At 38.2% G+C, this 11,440-nt stretch overlaps 1 protein-coding gene across 3 annotated transcripts in view; it reads left to right on the top strand.

Annotated features, from left to right (window-relative positions):
- The first annotated feature begins 2,929 nt into the window (after positions 1-2,929).
- LOC107757773 (myosin light chain kinase 3-like) overlaps positions 2,930-11,440 on the top strand; it is a 19,140-nt gene continuing 10,629 nt past the window's right edge. For 2 of the 3 annotated variants that reach the window (XM_016575349.1, XM_016575347.1), the window contains exons 1-5: positions 5,633-6,390; positions 8,010-8,103; positions 8,234-8,570; positions 9,465-9,931; positions 10,800-10,905. In XM_016575349.1, coding sequence (XP_016430835.1) covers positions 6,250-6,390; positions 8,010-8,103; positions 8,234-8,570; positions 9,465-9,931; positions 10,800-10,905 — 1,145 coding nt within the window. In that variant the 5' untranslated portion in view covers positions 5,633-6,249. Of the gene's footprint in view, positions 3,008-5,632; positions 6,391-8,009; positions 8,104-8,233; positions 8,571-9,464; positions 9,932-10,799; positions 10,906-11,440 lie in introns of those variants that run through there. The other variant, XM_016575348.1, reaches the window with a different exon arrangement.

Here is an 11,440-nt window from a genome sequence, read left to right as displayed (position 1 = left end):
AAAAAAAACTGCTACATTTGTGCAATTGAATGTTAAGCCTAAATCCTAAGAATTTGTTGTACTTTTCCCACATTAAAAAAAAAAAATCATAATGTTCTGGTTTAATATGGAAAACCAAACCAAGGCTTATTTAAAACATTCGTGTCTTTGACAAACAAACACAAAAGACATCAGTGAATGAACTGGAGTACATCCTCTGCTGTTTGTTAGAGCACGCATCATTTAAATGTTATTGAGATGACACCCTCTTTCTGGAAACACTTTGTTCAGATGTTTTGTGTGGCTTGAAAAACCATTTGGGTTGTTGATGGAAACTCAGAGTGAATCACAGGCTCTGGTTTCTTGCCTGAGGGAGTGGAATAAAACAGATCCCTGCATTTATAGCATTTGTATCAAATAGCTCAATGTTTTCTGGCATTTGGATGGCTTGGTTTTATTCTCAGTTAACCTATAAGTGGCGATCTCTTCATTAACCACTAGATGGCAGCCAAACCATAATCCTCCACTATTTACAGTCGGCTACGCAACTAATGTTTCATCTATCTACTACAGAAACTCATTGCTTCAGTTCTCAAGCAGATTGAGGAAGAAATGTATAATGTAGAGCCAGAAATGCATAAAACAGTCGCCCTATAGCAATAAGATGAACACTTCTTTTTATTTGGAGACTCTTGTATCAAAGGTTTAGGATTTTAACCATTTATTAACATGAATAATGTAGGTGTAGTATACTAAGATAGTGGATGCTAGCAATTCTAAGTGGTAACTATAGTTCCCGCCAAAATCCAGTAGTAACTTTTAGTGCTCTGCACATGACTAATTATGACTTAAAGTGATACTCCATCCAAAAATGAAAATTCTCTCATTTATGTTGTCCCAGATGACTTTCTTTCTTCAGATGAACACAAACTTTTGTTATCCCTCTCTGTTAATGTGTGTAAGAAATAGGTGTGTTTGTATGGAAACATTTTTTTTTTTTACAACACTTTGTCAAGTTTAAAAAAAAGTTGAAAATATTAGTATTTTTCCTATGCACAGGTAAGGTTTCACTTCAGAAGACACTGACTGATTAACTGGGGTTGTATGGATTACCGTCATGTTCACTTTGTGTTTTAATTTGATGCATCAACTTTGGGAGTCCCATACATTACAAACAAAAAGTCTGTGTTCATCTTAAGAAAGAAAAGGTAGAATATTCCTTTAATTTTGTTCTCCTTCAAATAGTGTAAGAGGCTGTCAGATTTTGACATGGTAGCTAATATCTAGTTACCACTTTTTTAGTAGTTTCAACTGTAATAGCTTATGCTATTTTGGTTGTCACCATTGTACCTTTTTCTAAGCACATTTTTGAACAAATGCTCCCTCCTCAAATCACAATTTTTAGCCACGATTGAATAACTTTTTGTATTATAGGGACTTATACATCAGGCTGTAATCATACTACACAGATATTGTGATTTCAGAAGTTTTATCAGTGAAGGTCAGAACAGGCAGTGCTGGTGTGGCGCAAATTGAGTCATTAAAATCCATGTCATATAAAAGAGCACTGCGATGACAAAAGTGCGTGTGAGTCATGTTAGACGCCATACTTGTGCCACCTGTCCCATTACTAACAGGAACAACAGCCCTGTCACAGAATCACATTATTGTTTTAACATTAAAGCGTTTTCAGTGCCATCTGGAGCACCACCCACATAATTTAACAAGCCCTATATGAACAAATCATAGGATGAAGATGTTTGCCTCTAATTACAAGTTACAGTTATTTGGAGGTTTTCATAACACCCGTCATTTCACTAGTGAAGCTACAGTGAATTAAACCACCCCACTTCTTGACAGGATTCTGGAAGCTTTTTCATTTACGCAGTTTTTTTAGAAACTGCTTTTATTGGCATCATACCACTGTAATTGTGTTACATATAAACACAGCTGACATGCACCGACATGCTCAGTTCTTACTGGTGTTATAGAGACAATAGTAGCCAGTCATGAAGAGAATTGTTTTCAGACTGGGAACAATGCCACCAATCAGAGATGGATTTTCTTCCATCAGCCTCCTGGGGCTTTACATATCTGCCTCTAAAACCAGAGCCACCAAATAACCTGCATGGTGCTTTGCCTGCTTGTAGTGTAGCTCTGGGCTCTTCTAACCCCAGATGAACAAGCTCTCTTATCTTGCTCCAGCTCTTTCAGATTCCTTTTCAGGAAAGGCTTAGGCTACTTGATGCCTACACATCGGTGCACAACTGACGCATCCATCTCAAATTGGGACAGTGCATGAGATCAGATCCCTTACAAGCACACACAGTCTCTCCTCCTATTCTCCTACAACAGCATAAGAGAAACTGAAGTCTGGTCTGACCTCCAGCATCCTCGTCATATCGCCATCCCTCCATCCACCCTGGCTTTGCAGGGAGGAAGACTTCCCGTGGGGATGGTCCCAAAACAAAAAGACAAATCTGAGACCTATTAATAAAACAGGACACTCACATTTCCAGCATACTCACGCTAATCTCAGGCAGCTGTTATCTCTAAGCAGGAAGTGCTTTCTGGGCCCACTGCCGTGACGGGGGGCGCGTACCCAGTAAACAGGCTGAAAGTGATAAGATAGTTAGTCTTTGAGGGGCGATCTGTCCACTCCAGAATGTTACAGAACGGGTCTGGGGAATATTCGTTGCTCGTGGCAGCCCACATTGGGAATGGAGTCCACTGAGTCCTACTAACCCAGGACAACAGGGCAATGCATGATGGGGACCTCTCTACTACTACAGAAACTCATTGCTTCAGTTCTCAAGCAGATTGAGGAAGAAATGTATAATGTAGAGCCAGAAATGCAGAAAACAGTCGCCCTATAGCAATAAGATGAACACTTCTTTTTATTTGGAGACTCTTGTATCAAAGGTTTACCAGGACAACAGGGCAATGCATGATGGGGACCTCTCTGTACAGATCAACGCTTCTCAGCACAGGTGGCTTCAGTGTGTCGGACTACATCCGCAAATTCACCGTAAGATCCTACTTTTGTGCAAACGGGATGAGAAAATTCAGTACTTATAGAATATATTTTTAGATTTTTCTTATAATGTTATAGATATATGTCTTATAATAACATAACTATATGCAGTTACTTTTAGATTATTGTCATTTAAAACAAATAAACTACTATTTTAGGGAGTTAAATAAATATTTTAAATCTCACCTTATCTATGCGAATATTAATTTAGGACTCTTAAGAAAACCTTTTTTGTTTGCATATGTAAGCTACTTTTAATTCAAGTGGTTTGTTATTCTGAGGAGGATGTTTTTACTCATTTTTACTAACAAACATGTTTAGGGTTGCCTTTACCTCTCACATGGAGAATATGCGATTGCTTTAATTACTTGATCGGCGTACTTTGATCATTTATAAGCTTCTTTCTTGAGCTGTTGTTTTAGTTGTATGCCCTTTGTCATGTTCTCTTTTCTTTTTTTGTGGCAAATCATCTCATCATTGTTTCACAAATTGTTGCAAGTGTTTTTGACACTGGTGCCCTTTTGGCCTTTTGACAAATTGCGCATTGTCTGTAACATTTTAAAGATGTTGTACATTAGACAGCACAATTCCATTCCTTTCTCTGAACAAAGAGAAAACATGTGGCAATTAGCTTGTGTGGGTGAGTGAAGAAGAAAAACAATTTATTTCAAGCAAGCATATTTAGTTCGGGCTGTTAAATAGATGACATTTGATTGAATTTTAATTAATCTTGACACTTTATAGCACTCAGAGTGAGTTTTTATTGCATGGCCTGAACGGTAATGGGATTTGCATCAAATTTACATACCATCACCCTGAGCGCTTTTGTCAGAGGGAGAAGTGGGATACAGACTCTTCTGCTCTTTCAACCTTTAATGCTAAGGATCCCTGCCATCTCAAACATTTATGTGAGGGCACAGAAGGGATTGTAAAATGAGACTACAGTGCAAACATTCCCTTCAGAGAGGGCAAGGCTAAACACCACTATGGACAACAGCATACATCCATTAACTTGACAGAGCCCTTCAATGCCATATTGTCTCCATCAGGCTGACGATGTACCACAAGTACAGCAGTTTAACAGCAGACTTGCATTTCCCTTCTTAACACACATTCTGTACTCAACATGCTTGTGTGATCAAAGAGGTTTTAATATATTAAGCAGTGTTATAGTTATGCTTATCTCTGCCAAACAGATATTCTTTCCCAGTGATGTTAGCAATCTTACTGGCCCGAGTCCTGTTGTGGAATGGAAATTGAGTTACTTATGTTGTGCCAGCTTGTAATAACGGATCCCCACCACTACTAAATAGTCAGCATGGAGCCACATTCCTGTGGCTGTCCTGACCCTGGTCTCTATCTCTATTGCATAATAAGGTTATACTATATTGTGAGTATTGTGTCTTGGCATCCGAGCACAGCAGAAAACTCTTATAGCAGGATACAGACAAAAAGTCCCTGGCTTACACATGGGGCATTGGCATTACGGACAGAACATCCAGAGAGTTCAAGGTTCCCATCTCTAGAAGCCCCTTTATTAGAGGTGTCTTATACATTTGGTAGACGGTTTTATCCCAAGCAACTTACATTGCACCAAAGTTGGGTTGAAACAACCCAGCATTTTTTAGAGTGTATACATTTGATCACTTGTTACAATGGGAATCAAACCCATGACCTTGTTATTGATAACATTATGTGCTACCATCTGAGCTGCATTGAGCTTTTGACATGTTAAGTAAATAAACATGATTTTCTAGACTAACAAATTGTTGTTTGCTTGTTTGCCTAATAATTTCTTTAAAACCTCTTAATAGATTTAATAGAAAATAGGGTGAAACGTTACAATAACATTCAGTTTTTCCAGTCTAGGTTAATTGATCAATTAGTCTACATAACTTATGAATCTGCTATAGCTGTTTGTTAACTCATGTCTATTCATGATACATTAGCTAATAATTATAATGTTAACTAAAGTGTAAATTTAACAGACGTAGGTAGTAGATATTTTATATTTTGAATGAATGTATACTATTTGAGGAAATTTGTCTAGGGATGTTTTCTTCTTTAAATGATTTCATTTCTGGTTATCATTATGTTGTTGTAATGATTCAGCTAATGGAAAGAACCAGGATGAACTATGGCTGGATTCCAGATGAGGTGAGAGAGAGACAGTTGTAGCATATCATTCATCCTCATACCAGTGTCCACAGAGATTTATTTTTACTTAAAATGTCAGCCAATGTCACGTCACGTTCCAATGAGAAGGGTGTTATAGGTGATATATAGTTAGCATAGGGTGGATCCAGTGGTTGAGTCTCAAAGGAAGATGGATGCAACTGTGTAACAATGAATTTAAAAAGAAAGCGTGATAAGAACATGAAAGAGAGAGATTTCATCTTTCTTTCCTCTACCTAATGACCGGCCATTTACAGAGGTCATTCCATTCATGCTCACCTGTCAGCAGCATCTGCTGAGGAGAGTTTAAATGTTTTGGTGACGTCAAGAGACCGCTGGAACTTTGGCAATCACCAAGGCCCACTAGGTCATATAAAAGGCCTGTCCCAGAGTATAGGAGAGAGAGAGAAAGAGGGGGAGGAAAATAGAAGTGGAGATAAGATACCCAATGGAGGTGTTTATTTAAGTGGTGTCATGTCTCTGGCACATACCAACAACAGGGTTTGTCTGAGCTGTCTGTTTCATGAGAGGCACACAATACCTGAGACAAGCATAGAGACCACGGGGGAACAGAAATAGGGTGCGGAGGGATCAGTGGGGTTTCTTTTTCTACATTTTCTCAGTGCATGTGACCGGGGCCAGCCATGAGTAAACAGGCAACTCTGGCCACCTGTATTGCCAAGTTGTATGAAGGAAGCAGGCTGGAGAACTCTGGAACTCCATCTGGGACAGTCAAGAAGCCGAGTCCGACTCTGATAGGTAGCCTGAGCAATGTGGAGGTCAAGTTAAACGCCCTGGAAGGGAAGGTGGAACAGATCGAACATACCCAGACGGAGGTCCTTCACAAGCTGAGTTCATTGTGCCAAGGAATGGAGGCGCTAGAAAGGAGCCTTATGCAGCACAAGCAGGGTGCTCAAGAAGCAAACGTGATTAAAAATGGTCAGTGAGAGAGCAACAAACTTCCTTTGCTGACAGAGGTCAGATCGCTTTGTGGTGAAACTGTGGATCTGCTTCATAATCTCAAGCATGAGAACCAGCAGCAGAGAAAGAAGATTGAATGCATGAAAATTTCTTTGTCCACTCTGGAGAAAGTATCAGGGTATGTGGGGAATGCTTTCCGTAACTCAAAGATAGTGGAGTTCATCCTCAATGGTGTGGTGCCTTGGAGGAAACAAGGCCTTCTGGATACTGTGGAGGAAGAGGTCGGTAAGATCCTGGTCATCCGAGATCTCTGTTCCAAACAGATAAACAGATAAACACAGAGGTTATGTGATACTCAGCGTAACAGAGCAGATAATGTAGAATGAGGTGAAATCAGAGCTGTTTATTTCCAAGCTGTTTACTTCAGCTAGAGCTGTCCCTGAAAATGAGGACAAATTCAAAACAGCGTGCAGGGTGAAATAATACCTAATGTAATATTGACTGTTTCTTTTAAAAGGAGCTCACGAAGAACTGAACATACTGTTTAGAACTCATTTTCTGCTTATCATCAGTTTGGTTTTTTTTAGGTTGTTGCAGTAGATCTTTACAATAACTATATATGTTATGCATGTTACCATTTTATTAAGTGGAAATGCGTAGCAGTTCAGTGTGGTAGTTGTCTTTACTGTTCATAAGATGCCTAAATCTATTTTAGAGTAGCATGACAGAGTATGATAGTAGTTCATGCTACTGCATTTACAATGGTCAAAATACACAAAACTGAAACCCCCATTTTTTAAATTCATAGTAACTTAGTAATAACATAGTAATAACATAGTAACTAATTCATAATAACTTTCAATGCTATATTCAGCTGTCACAGTTGTTTGTGTATGTTTATCTTCTATTTTCCTAACCATTGTTTTCTCCACTATTTAATTTGTTGGCTTATCTATTCTTACTGCTGAGCTTGTTATGTTTACAGCCAAATCTAACCTTTTACCTATTGCTATTTTATCTATGACGAGGCTGAATGGGCCTCGTGTTTCAAATTCCTAGAGTGGATATGTGACTGAGCTGATGGAGACTGAGTGTATGTTAACCCAGTTTTGCAATTAGCAAAGCCACAGTTTAAACCCATACCTTTATTACACATATTTTAAGTTAAGTGTATGTGAATTTTCCTCTTACAATGCTTTCAGAACCACTTAGAGGACATATTCCATTTCTTTTTAACTAGAGTGGTTGTACATTGACAGATACTATATTGTTAATTGTAGACTGCATCTCTTTCATAATTATGAGGTGAAATTGCTTTTGGATCCAAGTAAAATCGTGCAATAGTTGGCTTAGCTAGAAAATGGAGCCTTCCACACTGTGTGTAATAAGCAGATCTGTTGTCAAACAGTGTAATTATACCAAGCATTTCATGCATCAAATGCCAAAAACCACAAAATGGAATGTTTTGTCACAAATCCCCTCTGAGCCGTGTGATGAACATGAAGCTATACGTGAAGTGCCATTCTGTCAACAGGTTGACTATTATAATACTGCTTCACCATAATCAGCATAAGCATCGTGTATTGTTATAATTCACACACACACTTCATGTTTAAAGCTCTCATGATGTAATTACTCATAGAAGTGTCTAAGTACAGCTTTGCCAAATACATGAAATCAAATCCATGAAAACATCAAATCCAAAGTTTGACAAAATGTTTGAAAAGAATCTCTAAGTTCTATTATTTCAACTGTATGCTATTACTATATCTACAAAATGTACACGTCTGTTTCAGCAATTAGAAGAAAGCTGGCAAAGTGAAATAAATGTTTTAATCATTCAATACTGCATAAAACCCAACAAATGTGTAATATAGTCTATCTGCATTTGGATCCACAGAAAAACAAACCAGATGACAACAGCATTAAACCAAACAACAGTTTCTGCCACCAGAGCGCACAGACTTCAGAGGAGGTTACAGAAGTAATTTCAGGTATGAATAAAATATATCTTCAGCAAATTATGGACTTGAAATGTTTTTATTAATGAGACAGCTTGTGAAAAAATGATATGTCAGAGCTTTTTCCTGCATGAATTTCAATGTACGGTTTTGCAAAACACAGCCGAGACTGAACTCCTGCAGCCAGAGGTCACTGTTCCCACTGGTCCCAGCAGCCTACCTTTTCCTGAAGCCCTTACAGGTGAAAGCGAACCTCTGATACCTGTTAGTACAGGAGTAAGCTCCAAAGCCTTAAGAAAGGCCAAGGAGGTCACTGTGAAAAGCAGAGCACCTGCACAGATCCAGACATTTGCTCCTGAAATCCAGCTGGAGGAGGAGAATGACGTGCATTATGTACCCAAACAAGAGACCGATATCTCAGCTGCCGCGCCAGCTAATGCTGAATGTGTCACTGTGACAACAACTAAAGTGGAAAAAGATGTGGCTCTTCAGCAAGAGAGGTGAGCTATTCCTACAAATTGCTGCCATTTAAGGTTCAAATCAAAATGCTGTAAAATTAGCTCATTTTCCTCCCATCTTGAATTTTAAAAGGGATGTTGTCAGTGATATGTTGGATTTTCTAAGACTGTAGCAAAAAGTGTCAAAAATTACTATGGGCTGAAAAGAAAACAGGTTATAACGGAAGACCGAACATTGTCATTGGCCACCTTTGGAGATAATTACATAGCAGCTGATGCCAGTGAGGAGCACTAATGCTCTAATGGTCTTTTTTTTAACACTTTTCTCCAACAGATAAGAACTACATAGAAGATTAGAGACCTCACATTTACAGAGGATTGCAATTAACCCTGCTAAAGTGGCCAGAACAATCATCACAGATGTTGAAATATAAAATAATACGTATGAAAAATGTAACCTGCTCATTTTCAGTGAATTAATGCTCATTATAACATCTCTGAACAGACCAGAAAATAAATATAACAGTCATCGAGAACAGCAGTACATCCCTCCCTGTGGAAAAAAAATCCTAAGGCACAATCGTATAGCCGTGTTTTTCTCATCTGTCGTAACAGTTTTAAAAGGCAGAGTGCTGATAATGTAATTCCAAGAGCTCTGTATTTTAATGTGTTACAAAAAAGGTAACAAAAGACTGTCTACCTCAAATAATAGGCTATGTTGTGCTTGCTGGAAAGCATAATTCATTAGACTAATGGCCAAGGTCTTGAGATTATACTATGCGGCATTGTAACTAGTGACTGAATGCACGTTGCCAGGCATTGTGAGTTTTAGGCCATTTAGTTTTATTCAAAACATTCCAATTAAAGACCTTGTGCTGCTGTTGGGTTTGCTGAATGAACAGCACATCAAATGGTTGTTCTTTGGATTATTCACAGGGCTCTTGAACAGGCAGATGCTTCACAGGTTGGTGTGGAGGCTTTACTCAAGTCAATAGTTCCTGAGCAACAAGTGGAGCCAAACGTTGAGGTTCCTCAAAAACAGGCTGAGGTTTCTCAGGTTGGTGATGAGGCTTCATTGAAACCGTCAGTTCCTGGACAGCAGCAACTAGAGAAGGATGTTCCTCACAAACCTCTGATCTGCACCAAAGAGCCTGTCGACGAGGTCAATTCACAACAAAAAAAGACAGTGGAGAGTCTAACATCTGTGCCGAAACATGATGAGGGAAAGACAGAATCTGAGCCAGCTAACAAGGAAAACGAAAACAAAACTATAGAGAAGATTTTGGAGTCTGACGCAATAATGAACTGTGCAGCTACTAGTCCACAAAAAACAGCCATTGTTGAGGGAGGAAAAGCTAAATCGTCACCTCTTAGAAAATCAGAGTCACAGCTAATGATTGTTGGTGAGTTCACGTTGTGTTAGCTACCGCCAGCTGAAAAAAATAATTTCTTCTGTGTTGATAAACCCTCACTAGCTAGGGATGGGGATTGCGAAAAAATATATGAATCCAGATACTTAATATTAATGATATTATTAAGAAATAAATAGTTGGGAGAAAATGAAATGCAATTGTGTTGCATTTCAACTCACAAGAGCACAACAATTACATGCACTTTAAAAATCAGATTCCAGTCAGACTAAAGCAGTAAATTCAACTTCACCCCATATACACATTATCGAATCTGACTACAAATCACCTCGGCACTGAATATTCAAATAAATTTTTTTAATTGATGAAGACTGTAACTTGACAATTCTACCTGTACTTATTTATTTGGAAGTCGATGTAATGTATTTTTTGATTCACTAAAAGAACCGTCTCATGAGTAGTTCATTCAGGAGTCAGATTACATTGTGATGTAGGTTTGTGATTCACTAAAGAGTCACTCTTTTGGGACTACAGTAGTTGTGCTGTATGTTTTTTGATTCACTAAAAAGAATCGAGATGGTTGGGAAGCCAGGACTACAAGGGTTGTGCAATGACACCAGCAAACAGTGGATACATGTGATGAACAGTGACACCGGTAATATAATGTGACAAAAATGATCAGTTAGGCCTATTTAGAAAGTAATGTGTATTTGTAAATCAACTTTCAACCAATCCAATTCATCACTTGTAATTATAACTAAGCAGCTTATAATTTGTCAAACTTCAGTGTGAAAACTTTTTGCAAACAGCACTCTCATGAGTAGCGTTCATCATGTCACCATGCTACAGCCTGTGTTTGTGTTTAAGGAAGTCTCTTAGCGTGCTGATATTTGTTTTTTAGATGACAGTCCACCTCTTCCAGCCCCGTTTGAGCATCGCATCGTCAGCGCCAAGCAGGTTCCCATGAACGCATATTACGCCGTCAACCCCGATGAGTTGCTTGGCGGGTGAGTCCAAGTGTTACAGAGATTGCTCACCCAAAAATGAATCACCCTCTTGTTGTTCCAAACCTGTATGACTTTCTTTCTTCTGTGGAACATAAAAGAAGATAATTCGAGAAACATCTCAGTATGTTTTGTTCATGCAATGAAAGTCACTAGTGACCAAAACAGCATACCAACAGTATTCAAAATACCTTCTTTTATGTTGTGCAAAAGAAAGTAGCCTAAGTTACCTCAGAAAAACATATTTGGTGACCATAAACTCATTAGTCAGATAGAAAAATAAACTGTTAGAGAGGGGCATTTTGCTAAATATATGCACCATATAACATGTATATATATATATATATTAAAAAAACGAATTGAAGTAGAAATATTATGTAATTGTAACTTTATTATTTTAAAATCTTCATTAAGTGTAATTTTAACAAATCAGTCAATTTTAACCTTCAATATTATAGTAGTACCAACTGACTCGCGTGTATATTTTACAGCAGATTTTTTTCCTTGAGAAAATTTGGTATGTACTGTACCTGATATA

This window comes from Sinocyclocheilus rhinocerous, unplaced genomic scaffold (assembly GCF_001515625.1).
Source record: "Sinocyclocheilus rhinocerous isolate Xijiao unplaced genomic scaffold, SAMN03320098_v1.1 scaffold294, whole genome shotgun sequence".
Lineage (NCBI taxonomy): Eukaryota > Metazoa > Chordata > Actinopteri > Cypriniformes > Cyprinidae > Sinocyclocheilus > Sinocyclocheilus rhinocerous.
The sequence above is the reverse complement of the archived record's forward strand: the minus strand, read 5'-3'. Positions and strand labels throughout refer to the sequence as shown.